We start from the raw sequence: 17,657 nt of genomic DNA on the forward strand, positions 1-17,657 counted from the left end.
TTCTTTGAAAAATGGGATGTATTTGCTCTTCCTAAATCTGCTCTAATGAGGTGATAGAGAGGTGAACCTAATCATTTGCTCAACTGGAGAAAAATTTAACAAAGTGGCAAAATCCATAAGGAAATTAAAGATGGGAAATTTTTGTCTGATGGCTATGGTGTCAAGAAAAGCACTGCAGAACAATAGTGGGGAAGGGAAGATGAAATTTTTCTGCTTTACAGATTGGCAGGAAAAGGCAAAATGAGTGTGTCAGCTTAGGAATAGCAAGACAAATAGGTTACTTTTTTTTTTCATTCTTCTTCCATTCCAACCATAAAAGTCCAACCCACCTTTTAAAATCCACCCTAAGTGTCAATCTCTTCTAGGCTTTCCCTGATCTTCTCTAATTGGTAATTAGCTGTCCCAATTTGGATCTCATAAGGCATTTAGTTTGCATATCTCTTTCACTTTCTGATCATTATGACTATTTACATTTATGCTGTAGGCTGAAAGGGAGATGTGGCCAGGGTCCATTTCCCTTCAACTTTGAAATTCTACCAGTGCTTAGTACAGACTGTGTATATGGGATCATCAAATTAAGGTTCAATTTTGATGACTGAATTCTTATACTTCTCTACTATACTTCAAGAGCTGGTCAAAGATTGTCTCCAAAAAGCTTTTCTGGAGTGACATTCCCACTCCTTATGTTGATTTTCTTACTTAAAATCAGAATATTCAGAGCTAAAAGTGATATCATTCATATCAAACATCCCCTTTTACAGATAAGATAATTGAGACCCACAGAGGTTAAATGGTGATGTGTCCTTTTGCTATCCACTAATTGTGTCATTTTATTTCCCTGGGCCTTGGTTTCCTCCTCTGTAAAATGGGGAAAATGATGTCTGTATTTCTATCTTACAGGCTTCTCATGTAGAAGTGTTTTGTAAATTGTAAAGTACAGAATGAGTGTGGGGTCTATAATTTGTACTTTTCCACACAATTATTTATATTGTCTATTATATTAGTGTCAGAGGTGAGATTTGAACCCAGGCCTTCTTGATTCCAAGACAAGTTAGAGTGCTGCTTCTCCGCATGCAGAGTGTCCAAAAGTCTTAGTGTTATTTTAAGCTTCGATACAGGACGACTTAAGTCCAAATTCTGCCCCTCCCATATATTGGCAAGTGTGCCTCTGAATAAGTGACTTAACCCCTCACTTCCTTCAGGCAACTCTCTAAAGAGCTGGTACCAAGCTATGGTGATGGAGGGAGTTTTCTCACTGGGAATTCCCTATGCTAATGAAATCAGAAATCTAGATTTCATAGAAACACCTGAAAACCTAAATAGTACTTAATGATGGCTCTGATTGGATAACTACTTTTATTCAGAGACAAGAGAGTGTGGTAGCATAGAAGAGTTCTAGGCTTGGAGTTCGGAAGAGCTGAGTTCAAATCCAGCCTCAAACATATACATTTTGTGATTCTAACCCTATGTGGCTGATGTCCTGGGGAACCTGATTTCCCCTTTAAATGATGGTGAGGCTGAGATGGGGAATCAAAGCCCTCACTATACTGAGATGATGAGCAAACATTCCTCCCTGTCACTCTTGAAGATGTAGGAAGGAAACGAGAGCAGATGGTTAGAAATCAATGTGTTTATAGGACTGTTCGGTCTACTTTAGATTTTTTTCCAGGGATTTCTATGTTCAATAAATTATGATCATTACATGCCAAATCTTTGAACCCGTAAATGTACTGGGTCAACCTCTTCTTTGGCTTTATTCATATTTTAGTTTCTGTGAGAAACATCCTGGTCCCCAATAATCTCGGAGTGCTCGTCCCTCTGAGATGATCTCTAATTTACCCAGATGTATCTTATTTGTACAGAGTTATTTGCAAGTTGCTTCTTGAAAAGAGACTGTGTTTTGCCTCTCTTTGGACCCAGGGCACTTAACACAGTGCCTGGGACATTTCTTGGTCAGCATTCTACTGTCTCTAACTCCCTGTGATCCCATCTGGGGTTTTCTTGGCAAAGATATTAGAATGGTTTGCCATTTTCTTCTCCAGTGGGGCAAGACAAACAGAGGTTAAGTGACTGAGCCACCTACCTGCCTCCTAGGCAAACAGAGGTTAAGTGACTTATCAAGGTCATACAGCGAGTGTCTGAGGCCAGATTTGATCATAGGTCTTCCTGACTTCAACCCCAGTGCTCTAGCCACTGAACCGCCAGGTGGCCTCAACTTGGCATGTAACTGGTGCTTAATATGAATTTTACTGGATTTAACCTCTCAGTGTCTATTTCCTCGCCTGTACACTGGAGGGGATTGGACTAGATGGCCTCAAAGATCCCTTCCAACTCGAAATCTATGATCCCATGATTTTATGACACAATTGAATTGTTCTCTTTCCTATTTTGCAAAAATAAAAGATGAGAGACCAGATGATGAAGGGATGAACAAAGAAGGAATGGTCGAAAGGCAGCTTCCCTAACTCACTGGCCCTTTAAATCATTGTAACCCAATTACAGAAGGACGTCTGCCCCGATGCTGGCTTTTTTCTGTACCTTAAACCATCCATTTCTTCCATGTCATCCAGGGTGATCATCCCGTCCCCAAGGAAGATGTACAAAAAGCCATCTGGGCCAAACAAAAGCTGTCCTCCTAGATGCTTCCTATGCAACTCTGCTACCTCCAGGAACACTCGGGCGGTTCTCATATCAACTTGCTGGGGGTTTTTTCTGCGTGATAGAGAGAGATACAATACTACAATTAGACTCTATAGTTGTCGAGTGAGCAACCAGAAAAACAGGGGTAAACAATGAAGTGAATTCTTGAACCAGAGCTAATAAGAGCAGTGCAAAAGCCACATTATTTTCTAGGTCACAGAAAAAAAAAAACAACAACAAAACCCAACATTTAATTTGTAAGATAGCTTGTGGGGGGTGGGGTGGGGAGGAGAATGCTAAAAAGATAAGCTTTGGGGCTCTCCTTAAAGCTACAGGCAGTCTTTCTGCAAAACCATACCTATCTGTGTTAGATGCTTGACAGCTTTTGATCGGTTGACTGTAGCCTTGTAAACAAAAATCACAAGTGAGGAGAAATGCAAAGGTTTTGATGGGAACGCCTTAGCTATTTTAATGGTACCTGGACACCGTATATTCCACAACCCTAAGAATGTGGTCATGAGGTCCGATGGCCCATCGTTCTTGGTTGGTGGTATAAGACACATACAGCTTTCCATTTTTCTTGTAATTGGGATGGAATGCAAGGCTTAGCAGTCCTCTTTCATCTCCTCCCTGCAGTCAAATGAAAAACACAAAGAATTGTGAAGTTAATTATGTTCTTTATTGTGTTTCAGCTGGAACCCCAAAAGAGTCCCTTTCTTTCTTCTGGATAATCTTTGCCCAAACTCTTTTCTTTTCTTCCTTGACTACTGCACAAAAAAGGATTATAAAACATTTCACTTTGTGGGCTCTTTAAGGCTCGGATTGTCTTGTGTGGTTATCTATGCCCAAGACTCTTACCCCACTTTTGTCAAGTGATTTGTGTATGTAATCTTGGGAAGCTATGAAGACAAGTTTAAAGGCGATGCAAAATTCTTTCCTGGGTTACTAGGTTGCTCGTAGTTCATGGAAGACAAATAAAAAGGTCCATAATCGGCAGTCACTTCAACTCCAAGTATCTCAAACCTGAAACAGTGTGGACTGCCAGCTCCCACTGTCTTGGCAATATGTTTAGAAAACAGTCAAATTGCTTGTGTAATATACAAACCTTTGTTTTACCCCGGAGGCATCTATATCAGTTGTCACAACCCTGGTGGTCTGTTCATCATAGCTAGCACACTGCAGATAATAAGCAGCCAGAGCCTTTCTGCATCCAAATAATATCTTTTTACACGTGCCCCCCCCCTCCTTTTTTTGTTGCAGAGGGTCTTTCTTTAGGGAGGGAGGAAAGGAAGGAAGGAGGCAAGGCTGAGAAAGGGTGGAGGGGGTTGGGTAGCAGAGGCATGAAGCGAGAGAAGCAAAAAAGAAAATCCCCCAATACCTTGCCTTTATTTTTATAGAAACCACAAAGAGCCGCTCGGTGCAATTAGGCAGCGAGCAAGGCACACATGCTATAAGGCACTGTCAAATGAAAAACCCCAAATCTACCCCTTCTTTAATAAAAGGCAATTTCTCTTCATTTCCCTGATAATTCCACTGGACGTTTTATTGAACTGGAAGGAAGCTTAGCTTTCATTTTATGTGCCCGTAGTTTACAAAACTTCTATTTAAGTAAAAAACGAAAACTAGATGGACATGTGCCGATCGTTCGGTGTTTGCACCCCTCCAATGGATGTTTTTGTATCCTTGAGAAGAGGTGCGAACACCCGAACTATTGCAAATAGAGCACTTGATGGTCAGGTCCTTAGAAATAGTCTCTCGCTGAGCATCAGGATATCAAAGTGGAAGTGAGGGCAAGTCAATGCCCCTTTTGCAGAAAGGGAAACAAAGGTAGAACTCAATAACAAGGGACTTCTAGGCCCCTATAAGTCCCTGCGGTGAAAAGCCTTTTCCATAAGGTTTTGCTCAACAGAATAGAAAATTCTCCTTGACTTTCTTTTCCAAGAATAAAAGCTATTAAAAAAGTTCAGGAAAGTTGGTAGTCCCTGTTTCACATAACCTTTGGAGAGAAAATTGGACTGTCAGGCATAAAGGTATATTTTCTATACATATGCACGCGCAACTCCTAATTAGATTTCAAGCTGAGAAAACGAGATTTTACTATATAGGATATGAATTTAAACTATGTTACTTACTAGCAAATGTACTAGCAGTCAACCAATAAGTATTTGGGGTAGCTGGGAAAATTTGAGTTCAAATACAGTCTTGGAGACTAATTAGCTATGTGATCCTGAGCAAGTCACTTAACTTTCCTTTACTTCGGCTTCCTCATCTGTAAAATGGGGATAATAAAATGACCTCCCTCCCTAGGGCATGGAGAAGATGAAACAAAATAACAATTGTAAAGTGTTTGCATGCAGTAAGGCACATATGTGCCTGGCCCAGAGTAGGATTTATATTAATGTTAGTTATTATTATTTTCTAAGCACTGCAGGGTATATGAAGAAAAGCAAAATCAGGTCCTTGTCTCAAAGGAGTTCACGTTCTAATGGGAGGAGAAAACATTTAAGTGACTGGGTATAGATATGTAAATAATTATCAATGTGTTAATAAAGAATTAAAAAAATTCCAGCTTTAGTAAGAAAAATAATAGAGAAAGTGTGAATATCTTTGGATTATAAAAGTCAGGTGAACATGTAAACCATAGTGATGGAATATTCTTAGCTTTAAATGTCAAGGCGACAATTAACCTCTTCTTTTGTATATCACAAGGCAGTAAACTTTAACTCTAACCAAATGAAAAAATGGTAATTTGTTAGTAGATTGTGTTTGGTATTATTTCTTTTTAATTGTTTCAGTAGTAGTATCTATTTCTCTCCCCAGTGATCTTTTTTTAACCAAAGATGCCACCATATTCTTATAATAGATACTAGTAGCTGAGAGAGTCAGTGATTTTCAGCTAAATAGAATACAGCTGGCTGCCCTGAACCTCTTGGATGTTTCCTTTCCTTTTTTTTTTTTTTACTTTTACTTTTATTATTATTTTTTAATTTTAATAAGTTTCCACACAAGTTTTCCGAAGTTATATGATTCAAATTGTCTCCCTCCCTTCTTTCTTCTCCCCACTGGAGCTAGCGAACACTTTAATCTGGGTTATACATGTATTATCGCACAAAATTGTTTCATATTATTCATTTGTGTAAGTGAATAATATTTTAAAACAAAAACCCCAAAACATATACCCAAATAAACAAGTGATAAATCATGTTTTCATCTACATTCCTACTCCAACAGTTCTTTCTCTGGAGGCAGATAGCATTCTTTTCCATAAGTCCCTCAGAATTGTTCTGGATTATTGTATTGCTGAGAGTAGCTAAGATCTATCACATTTGATCATTCCACAATACTGTGGTTATTGTGTTCATTGTTTTCCTGGTTCTGTTTATTTCACTCTGCATCAGTTTATGTAGATCTTTCAGCTCTTTCTGAAACTGTCCTGTTTATCATTCCTTATAGCACAACAATAGTATTCTATCACCATCATATACCACACTTTATTCAGTTATTTCCCAATGGATGGACCTCTCTTCAGTTTCCAATTTTTTGTTACCACAGAAAGAGCAATTATAAATATTTTTGTACGAGAAGGTCCTTTCCTATTTTTTTTTTTTATCTCTTTGGGATACAGACCTAGTAGTGGTACTACTGGATCAGAGGGTATGCATTGTTTTATAGCCTTTGTATCATTGAAATCATGGGTCTAAATTTCTTTAAAAGGGAAATGTCTTAAAGGATCATTATCAGACTTAAATGAGATGATACATGCAATATTAATGCCATTTATTATTTTGGTAGGGAAACTCCTGGATTCAAATAGCCTCAAAATATACAAATGATAATTCTTCATTCATCTACTGCATGGTACCTGAGTCAGGTTTAGAAATATTAAGGATATTGTTAAAATACCAGAAATCTGCCAACTCTTGAATAGAAATGCAGAATGAGACCAATTTTTTTGCATGTCTATTCAACAACAAAAAAACAACTTTTCAAAATTGGATTACTTTGTAACACCTACTTGGTCTCTTTATGATGTTTATGTGGCTCAACTCCCGTGTGGACGGTGGGTTGCGGAAGATTAGCGAATAAAAGCTAATTTAGTCTGTGTATTATGCCTGCTGCCTTATAAATGATGTCTGTCTCTTCTAGATCATTTGGGAGAAAGAAAATGCCATTACTAACTTGCATAATATTTTAATTAATAAATGTATTAAAATTAAAAAAAAGAAAAACCCTTACCACAAAACTGCAAAGAGCCTGAGGATGAGGAGAGCAGTGGTCATGGAGTAAGGGCTCCTCTCTCTTTGGACTTGGCTCTTATTAGCTAGCCTCATCTCAGATAAGTTGCTTTATTCCTTCAACTTTAAAAATAAATTAGACTGAGTGTTCTCTGAAATTCCTTATGACTCTAACATTCTATAAGAAGGCCTAAAATTTAGAGAACAGAGTCTTTGTTGCACTGAATTATATGGCCTCAAGTTGTTTCCACTTGATTTTCTGAAAAAGCAACAATTTCAAGAAATGGTCACTATCACTTCCTGCCAAGATGGCTGCCTACACTGGAGGCAGGTTGCACGATTCACAAATACTTACTCTAGCAAACCTTGAAGTTCATGCCATACTGAATAATGATCAAGAAATCCAAAGAGAAATTATGCTAAGTGACTTCTTCCATTCAAGAACTTCACAAAGGATCAGCCAACAGGCCAAAAACAAGAGGAAAAGGATTTCCCTACTTCCAGGAAAGTCAGAGCAAGGGGAGGAAAATGGCCCTGGCCTCAAGGTTCAAGTCAAGATTAAAAGTGGGAGAGATGATTAATCAAAGGAAACATCAACCATTGTAAAAATGATCATAAAAGCCCTGGCAATGGGGATCTGGAGCATGCTCAAAGTGCCTGAGATGATAGCTCTCTGGGTGGAGAGTCTAGGAATTTACTTCTGAGATAGTTGTGATAACCTGTAAGGGAAATGCTTTGAAGAGGTGGTGGAGCGTGTGTAGACACTCTGTGACTGGCTCTAGTTGGCTAAACATGGGTAGGGCTGCCTCACTGAAATTGTAAGCATTTTCAAAAAGCCTAAATTAGCTTTGGCTATCTTCATCTCACTGTCTTGATAGTTTCAAGTGAGACTCCTCTAGTAAGGGGAGAAACTTTAGGACGTTTTCCTTTTGAAGCCTTGTGTCTCTGAGTAACGAGTCTTGATCCTTGGGCGTTTTGTTCCCTCTTTCCCGTTCTAGGAGAAGGGAGGAGAGTCTTCAACCTTGAGACTTTGAAAGGTCAGGAGAGCAAGTCACAGGAGCTTGAGAATTGCGATTCAGGGTAGTTTTTGCAGCCAGCATTGCACTGATACCCTGAGGAGCAAGGAGTGACCTTTGGAAATGACCTTCAGGACCCTAGGTCTGTGGAAGCTGGGATGAAAAGTCATCCAGAAGTCATGTTGAATCTGGTATGAACTTGGAGGGACCAGTGCCATGTGGGATCTGAGCTGTTAATGAGCCTACTCATCCCAGAGAGGAAGTGGCATAGGGAAGGCTCTACCTTGGAAATACTGGAGAAATGTTTGTATGTTTATTTTGGGGTCTTCAAAGTAAATATCTTTTCTAAAAGCTGCCAAATGATTAAATGGAATTGGCTAAGTAGCTATTCCTTAACAATGGGGGAGCTGATGGAGGTCTGAGATGACAACAGCAGAGAAGAAATACAAAACTTCTTAGGGCACTCTAGAAACCCAAAGGACAGATGTAGCAGACTGGCTCTCTAATAGAGAACTGGAGAGCATTTGCTACATCCTTTTTATGGAAACAAAGAATTGGGAGCAAAGTTAATGCCTCTTGATTGGGAAATGGCAAAACAAATTGATACATAAATGCAATAGAGCCAAGCCTTAGATTCCTGTAGTGGCTTGTTCCTCTGACCTTTCCAAACTGTCAAGGTCAGAGACTCTAGCCCATTTTCCAGACACAGTGTGCAAAGGAGCGGCCAAGATCCCTCAGAAGCAAATGACACAAAGACTACAGTTGAAAATGACATGTCTTTCCAAATGATGGCCTTTCCAGCTGATCAAAGATCCTCCCCCCTATCACATTGTAAGGTGACCAGAACCAGCTGGAGAATGTCTACAAAATATTCCACCATCTGCCTCAAAAGAACCTTCTTTATAAATATAATCCCAATTTTCCTGGAAGTAGGCTTCCCAGGTTCTCCACCTAGAGTCATATTTCAGGTACTCTGCACATGCATCAGGGCCACATTATACATGAAAACAGTATGCTCCCTCTACCATTTTAAATTTCCTCCAAGCTAAACATCTCAGGTCCCTCAACTGATCCTCGAATGGCATTTTCTTGAGGTTCATCCTCTGGACACTCTCTAATTTCTCAATTCCTTTCTAAAATGTGGTCTTCAGAGCTGAACATAGAATGTAGTTTAGATTTTGCCATCCAGAGTAGAATAGAGGGGATAGAGTTGGAAAGGATCCCAGGGAACAACTAATCAAATTTATATTTTAACAGGTATACCCTCTAGAATATCTCTCTGATAGTGGTGTTAGCCTGCAGTTGTAGATCTCCTGTGATGAAGAACTCACTACATCTGGAGACATTACATTTTCAACTTCTGGTTACCTCCATCCCTCCCCATCCCCATCAGGTCACCCCTTCTCCTTCTATTCAGCTCTAATTATAAGGACATTTTAAAAAAGCTACCTTTCTGCAGCTTCTACACAAAGCTCCTAATTCTGACCTCAAGTCAATTGGGAGAAAGCCAAGAGAATTTGCTGAGTGTGCTTAAAAGATTCTAAACTTTCCCCCTGACCCCAACATCTGCTACATCTCATTGATTGACAATTTGACTTTGGCATTCTTGACTCTGAACTTTGTCTTAAAGCTGATTAGCAGCTTTTTGGAAATGAACAAAAAGATTCATGGATCTTCCCATATCAGCTACCTCTTCGGACAGATTGGAGTTTTCCTCCTGATATTGGAAACATCAATTCTATGACATAATAACAATTGTTGAAACTACTATTTTTCCATATCAAAGAGGTTCATATCTTTGAGAGTGTGGAATTTAGATCGCATAGTCATTCTTAGAAAATTCTAAATGGGAGTTGATTCTAGTGAATAGGTTGGGAGAATTGATAATGTCGGGAAGCTGAATTAAATAGATGGTGAGTTCCCTCTCATTGAAGGTCTTCAAGTAAAGACTAGATTATCAGGCAGCACAGTTCAGATTCTTTTGTTGGCTATGGGTTAGACAAGATGGTCTCTGAGCTTTAAGGGAGAAAAAGGGGTTTTGGGGTTCAATATATTAAAAGGTGGTTGCCAGGGGAAATTTCCCCAATTTAGATTAACCTCAAGTCAAAATTGACTTTTACGGAAGTTTATTTACAATTGAGAAGAGAGAGAGGAAATAAGGAAATAAGAATCTAACCCAGTAGGTAAATTGCTACAATCCTCTAATTAATCTAGGTAGATCTAATTACCACTCAGCCAAGAGTCAGAGGGCCAGAGGCCTGGAGGTAAATGAAGCACAGCTTCATTCACAGAGTCTATTAAGGAAGTTCCTTAAGAGAAGTTCAGGAAGATTCAGTCAGTCTTTAAACTCACCGCCTTCTCGGACCAGAAGAATTAGAAGACCTCCTTCACCAACCACCCTCTTCACCAGAAGCTCCTCTCACTCACTCAACTTCCTCTTTTTTAAAGGGGTCCCTCATGTGTCACTTCCTGTGCCTTCCCCTAGCTTGCGTGTCCAATTGCAATAGACACTTCTTATTAGAACACCTAGAGGGCAGTCAGTCGATTCTGATTCTTCACTCACTCTAGCACACTTGGGTTAGGACCTCCCAGAATTGGTGATTAAATCTAAAGATGGGCAGTGTAGACTTAATCTAATTACCACAGAGCTCTCTTCCAATTGGTAATTTTTGTGATCCTATGTCTGTCATTTAAAAATATCAATAGGTAAGCATTTCTTTGGCACTTACTATAATCCAATGTATCAGACACTGTGCTGGTCACTGGGGATACAAAACAAATACAAAAGTGAGCTGGTCACTGCCCTCTATGGAGCTTATTCACTCTAGTACTACTGAAAGCTGTAATGAGAGGAAAATTCTATTTAACTTTAATTGAATTTTATGTTAAATCACAAGTACTTTTTAAAACCCTCACCTTCTATCTTATACCCAATTCTAAGACAGAAGAGCAGGAAGGAAATGTGGTACAGTGACTTGTCCAGGGTCACACAACTAGGAAGTAGTTCAGGCCAGGTTTGAATCAAGGTCCTCCTGACTTCAGGCATGGCACTCTATTGTGCTACCTAGCTGTTGTAATTACAAGTACTTTTGACTTAAACTTTTATCCACAATTTATAGAATCTCAGATGACAGACAGTCTTAGTCAACAGTCTTTTAAGTCCTGTGCTAAGTACTGTGGCTATAAAGAATGCAAAAACACAGCTTTTCCTATCAAGGTCCTTTCAGTCTAATTGAGAAGACTGGCAAGAAGACCTTCAAAGGTTTATACTTCCCTTCCCCAGGGTCATCTCCACATCAAAATTTGGTATCAGAGTAGGGTAGGGAATTCAATATTTCTTCATGGATAATTTTTTTTTTTTTGGTAAAGGTAAGCAGTTAGTCCAGATGTTCATTTATCAAGAAATCTTCTTCTGCAGGTTAATCCAATGATAGTTTTTAAATTTTAATTTAAAATTTTTATTTCTTTTGGGAGGAGGCAGTATGGTACATTAGACAATGGAAGACCTCAGTTTAGGTCTGGGATCCACCACTTATTGAATGTTTGAACTTGGGCCCCTCTGGGCTTCATCTTGCTTATCATTAAGGTGTAAACAGTAACATTTGAATTATCTACCTGGGGGCAGGAATTTGGCAGCAGTGGATAGAATGCTGAGCCTGGACAGAGTCAGGAAGACTCATCTTCCTTAATTCAAGTCTGGTCTCAGACATTTAATAGTTAGGTGACTCTGGACAAGTCACTTGACTTCATCTGTAAAATGAACTGGAGACAGAAATGCCAAACCACTCCAGCATCTTTGCCAAGAAAATCCCAAATGGCGTTACAAAGAATCAGACATGACTAAAAATGACTGAACAATAACAATATTATCTACATCACAAGATTGTGAGAACCTGGTATAAAGCAGTTAGAAAACCATTATTCAAATAGAAGCTATTATAATTAGCAGTGAATAGTTCAAAGAATTTTGAGCTGGCAGGTCCTTCACGATCCTGGAATCCAAACCATTCATTTAACATCTGAGAAAATTGGGATCCAAGAAAGCAAAATTATTTGCCTAAAAGAGGAAGCTGAAATCAGCTTTTGATGCGAGAACTTTTTATTCTGAATGCAGTGAGTTTTTTGTTTGTTTATACCAAACTATGCTACCTTTCTTTTCAAAATGTGGAATGAACTTTGAAGCTCTCCTCTTTCCTATCAGGAGTCTTTTAAAAAGCCCATCAACATACATGTAAAACCCAGTGGAGGGGGCAGCTGGGTAGCTCAGTGGATTGAGAGCCAGGCCTAGAGACAGGAGGTCCTAGGTTCAAATCCGGCCTCAGACACTTCCCAGCTGTGTGACCCTGGGCAAGTCACTTGACCCCCATTGCCTACCCTTACCACTCTTCCACCTATAAGTCAATACACAGAAGTTAAGGGTTTAAAATTAAAAAAAAAAAAAACAAAAAAAACCAAAAAAAACCCAGTGGAATTGTGCGTTGGCTAAAGGGAGGGTGGTGGTAGGATTTGGGGGGGGGGGAGGAAAGAACATGAATCATATAACCATGGCAAAATATTCTAAAAAAATAATAAATAAAATAATAATAAAATAAAATAAAATGCAAAAAAAAAGGCCATCAATATAGAATAGAAACTAGAGTAAGGAATACGTCTCCAGATGTGAGCCCGACATGGTAAGGGAGTTCTTGCTATTATCTAGCCAATTTGTACATCTTCACCTCAAGGACAACCATAGACAGGCACTCCGCAAGGTCTTTATTCCAAAGTCTCAGGAGAAGATCTTCATCTTCTCTTTGCTTGCTAGCAGCAAATGAGAATAAGCAACGCGCTTTGATCATTCTGTGTCGATTCTACTTTAAAGAAAGTAGACATTTCAGAAGTCAAGGAATGGGCACACAGGTTTTCTTTCCCCTTTGCTTTAAAAAAGGAATCCAATGCATATTAAAGTAAAACACAAGAAATGAGTTTTCAGTAAGTGAAGAAGGATGTAGGGCTTCCAAGTTTGTAGGAAAGTAGATTTGAGCTAGAGAAGGTCTTAGAAGCCATGTAGTTCAACCTCTTCATTTTATCTCTGTGAAAACTGATGCCCAAGAGGGTAAGGGACTTAACCAAGATCATACATATAGTGTCAAAGGTGGGTTTTGAGCTCAATTCCTGAGACTTTAAATTCATTGTTCTTTCTATTTTCTGTTGTTTCAACATGAATATTTTGGCTGGATCCTGAAAATTCTGAAACACTTAACCAGCTTAGAGAACTCTGTATCCTATAAGCCTTGTGAAGAATGAGTGAGATGCCCATTTCAGAGAAAAGTGATTGAGCTTGAGGAGACACTTTTCCAAATCATCTCAGCTTTGTAGTTCTTTTGTCATTAAATTATCCCAGGAATGGGACTGAGGAAGTGCAGAGGAGAAATAGTGAAGCGTATAACTCATAAATCATTATATTAAAATAGTTCATTCTTGTTATGTTTGTATAGATTTCACACACCACACAAGTTTAGTTTCAAAGGGACTCTGAGATTCTATGATTCAGTGGTTTGTCTATAAATACATTCATTTTAATAAAATCATGATAGCTGACATTTTCACATTTTGTGAAGTTTTTTGCATAATCCTCTTGTTTATGCCTCAGAAATGGGAGGCACCATGGATATAACTAACTATTTTACAGGTTACAAGCTCAGAGAAGATGTAAGACTTTGTTCAGGATCACAAAGGTGGTTAAATGTTAAGAGATAGAAATTGAGTCTAGATGATGGTAATAATAATAACAAATTAGTAATAAGAATGGCAATAATGTATAGGATAACAACAATAATAACAACTAGCTTGGTGAAACAGATAAAGCAAGAGGTTTAGGATCCTGGGTTCAAATCCTGCCTCAGACACTTACTAGTTATGTAACATGGATAACTCACTTAATCTCTCCTGCATTCAGTTTATCCATTTGTAAAATGAAGAGATTAGATTTAGGGCTTCTATCATTTCTTCTAGCTCTAAATCTGTGATAATTTGGAAAATAATAATAATAATAGATGGCATTTACATGGTATTTCATTTAAAATCATATAGATTTTCTCATTTGATCCCCATGACAACACTAAGAGATTAATACTATTATAATCTTTGAGTAAACACAAGTGCTGAGAAGTTAAATAATATCCAGGAGTACTTGGTAGTATTTAACGTAAGATTTGAATTCAGATCTTTGTGACTTGACATTCAATTCACCATCCCACATAATTCTGTTTTCTGCTACCATATTAATTCTTTCTAACATTTATGTGGTTTTGTAAGGTTGGGGGATGGGACCAAAAAGAGCCAGAAGAAGGCCATTGGTGACAGTTACTGACAGTTGGGACCAAAGAGGGAATTCTGGGTAATTCTTGGGAGGAAGAAGAAGGAGGAGGAGGAGAAACTTCCAGTGGAGGACTGAGAGAGGGAGGAGGAGAACATGTCAGCTCCGACCCAGTCCTGAGGGCTTCCTGAGGATCTTTCTTTGGACATTGATACCCCAATTCCCTGGTCAAAGGCATCCCATCGCTTCTCACCCAACAAGACTTCAATCATCAAGTCATCTAAGTTTGGGACTCCATTTTGGGAGCCATCTCTTGGGCTCCTTCTCCCACTACCCAACCTTACTGAGAGACCCTTTCCAGTTTGTCTTGCAATTATAGAAAAGGACAGAAATAGAAACAGAAGGAGAAGGGGAAGGAGATGCTTAGGAGTGGGAACCCCAAAGGTTCCCACCCGAGTGATGGACCCCAGAGAAATAGAGAGGAGGGCACCCCAAATCCCTCTGCCCTTCACCCCTTTCCCCAATCCCTGAATTGTAATTAATAAAAGCCATTCGTTAGTCAGAATGCTTTCCAGAGTGCCTGAGAGATGAGGGGGAGGGGAATCACAGCTTGGTCTGGCTGCCTCCATCTTGGAGCCAGACCACCCTCTGTGAAGTTGGCTGACCTCAGCGGAGGCTTGCGTGAACCCCGCCCTCATTCAGAATTGGATTGGGGTCCCCCCTACCTCCTCTTTTTTTAAACCCTTAACTTCTGTTTATTGGCTCCTAGGTGGAAGAGTGGCAAAGGTGGGCAATGGGGGTCAAGTGACTTGCCCAGGGTCACACAGCTGGGAAGTGTCTGAGGCCAGATTTGAACCTAGGACCTCCCATCTCTAGGCCTGGCTCTCAATCTACTGAGCTACCCAGCTGCCCTATACCTCCTCTTATAGGGAATCCTTGTCCCCAACCCCTGTGGGGCAGCGCGACCATCCAGGTCACCCAGTTTTGGGGTGGCACCCCCTCAAATTCTCTCAGCAGTGTATATTTAGCGTGAGGGGAGAGCTAGAAGAGAGTCTCACTTCATAGACTTTCTTTATCTCCCCTCTGTTGTAACATTGGTTATTGACTCTCATTATTCTTACAGTCTACATACTTTGTACTCCTATTATATATATGTATATGTGTCTATATCATATAGACACATATATTTATTTAAACCTTTACCTTCTATCTTATCAATCTAAGACTAAAGGTCAAGAGCTAGGCAATTGAAGTTAAGTGACATGAACAGGGTCTCACAACTAGGAAGAGTCTTGGCTTAATTTTGAACCCAGGACCTCCCAACTGCAAGCCTAGTATTCTTTCTTCTGTGCCACCTAGCTAAGATATTCTTCTTAGTCTGGCATATAAGAAAGAGTCTTGATTTCTGCCTTTTGTGTGCAGGTGGGTGTTACCCATATCCTATCATGTTGTACTTATGGCCATTGTTCCTTTGGTTAAATGGGCCATCCAAAGAACTCAGCTTCATATTAGGAGATGTCTTCTACACTGGGGAGAATCTGGCTCAAAATGCGTCAAATGTTAATTGTCGGGTTTTTTTCCCTATTGTAACTCAATTTTCCAAAACATTTTCTTTTTCTCAAAGGCAAACCATTACAATAAATACAAACACAGTGCAAATGTCAATTTAAAAAAAGCAAGAAACTTCCATCAACAAGGACAGCTACAAAAGAGTACAAATCCTTTAATTATAAAATATTGACACATTGCCTTTGTCTTGGAAGCACAAAATGTAGAAAAGCCCTAGCAGAACCTCAGAGTCAGTAAAGTGAGACAAAGCTAAATAAAGTATTGCAACAAGTCATTTGCATAGGAATTTCAGAGGTTGACAGATTAATTACTATTACTTTTTATTTTTAAAAAAACATGAAATTCTACCCAACTTTTCTATACATGGGATAAAATTGTATTATTTAATTAATATGATGTATTAATTCAAGGTTTCTGGGAAGAAATGTACTTATCTTTAAATTTAAATTTATTTATTTGTTACATTAAAATATCCAGGTAACTCCCTCTTTTCTTCCCCGTTTATCCTTGTTAGAGAAGGCATCATTTAATTTTACAAATTATACTCAATGTTCAAATTACATAATACTCAAACATGCATTTGAAAATTGTATTTGAAAATAGAAAATATAGGTGTTTTTAGACTAAATGGTAAGAGAGTTAAAAGTTGGCAGCAGGGAATACTCTGCCCCAAATGCCAGATCTGAATTTGAAGACAGTGTCCATAGCACCAAAACCAAGAACTAAATTAAACCACGCAAAATTATAAGGAAACCAGTGATTTCCTCTACAGATGGTATCCAACTTAATAATTATCACATACGTAGAAAGATGAGGTTCTTTGCAAAAATCCTGGGATAATCAACCTAACCTCGGAGAACATTCAAATGATGAGGCATCCAGGCCACACAATAGTAGAATGCTGGTCCTTTAAGTCAGGAAAACCTGAATTTAAATCCTGTCTAAATACTCGTTAGCTATGTGACCTTGGGCAAGTCACTGAAGCAAATAAGGCTTAATTTCAGCCTCTGCTTCCCAATATTATTTTGAGGATAAAATAAGATGATATTTATAAATATTTTTGCAAATCTTAAATTCTTACATAAATGGTACCTATTCTGAGTACTTAGAAAAGTGTGAAATTCTATGAAAACAAAAGGCATCATCATTCTTTATTGTGAACATAAAAGCCACCCTTCCTTTAGCTGCCATATTGCCTGACATGCTACCATTGCTTTGTCAGTGGAATTGTAGGCTCTTTGAAGAGCAAGGAATCCAGCAAGATACAATAAAAGCAATGAATTGAACCTTTGACCCGAAGATCTCGTGAAAGAGTACTGGATCTGGAGTCAGAGGATCTGGGTCTGAATGCTGCCTCTGTTATTTACTATCTGTGTTATTTACTATTTACTCAGGCAGATCATTTAATCTCCCTTAACCTAAAGTTCTTCATCTATGAGAGGGCTGGACTAAGGTTTCTCTGAGCTAGAAATCTGATTCTAGGATCCTAGGATTTCTCTAGAGATAATTTCATGTCTTTTAGAGATGACATTTCAGATATGTCTTAGAGATAGCTCTTAGAGATGATAATCTCCAAAGAGATTATTCAAATGAGAACAAGACACCCTCTATAAGACACAAATCCACAGTTGATTGATTTATAATAACAAAAACCTGGAAACACCTGACATGACTGAAAAGCTGAAGGCATAATAATAAAATGGAACATTATGGTAATTAAAAAGGACAAAACACCCCAAACCCCAAGAAATGATGAAAAGAACAATATAAGCAGAATTTAGATAACAACCAAAGGCAATGTGATTTTTTTGTGCTTCAAGTATTGTATAAATGCTAAGTATGACATATGTGTGTGTGTGTGCATGTGTGTGTATGTATGACAGTATTTATATGCCTTTA

General features: G+C 38.7%; 1 protein-coding gene across 1 annotated transcript in view; it reads right to left on the bottom strand.

Annotated features, from left to right (window-relative positions):
- Positions 1-17,657, bottom strand: part of LOC123251183 (hedgehog interacting protein) — a 132,813-nt gene that overhangs the window by 37,430 nt on the left and 77,726 nt on the right. Inside the window, exons 5-6 of the mRNA XM_044680374.1 lie at positions 3,119-3,270; positions 2,539-2,712 (exon numbers count right to left, since the gene is read on the bottom strand). Coding sequence (XP_044536309.1) covers positions 2,539-2,712; positions 3,119-3,270 — 326 coding nt within the window. The remainder of the gene's footprint in view (positions 1-2,538; positions 2,713-3,118; positions 3,271-17,657) is intronic.

The sequence above is a fragment of the Gracilinanus agilis genome, chromosome 6 (assembly GCF_016433145.1).
Source record: "Gracilinanus agilis isolate LMUSP501 chromosome 6, AgileGrace, whole genome shotgun sequence".
Lineage (NCBI taxonomy): Eukaryota > Metazoa > Chordata > Mammalia > Didelphimorphia > Didelphidae > Gracilinanus > Gracilinanus agilis.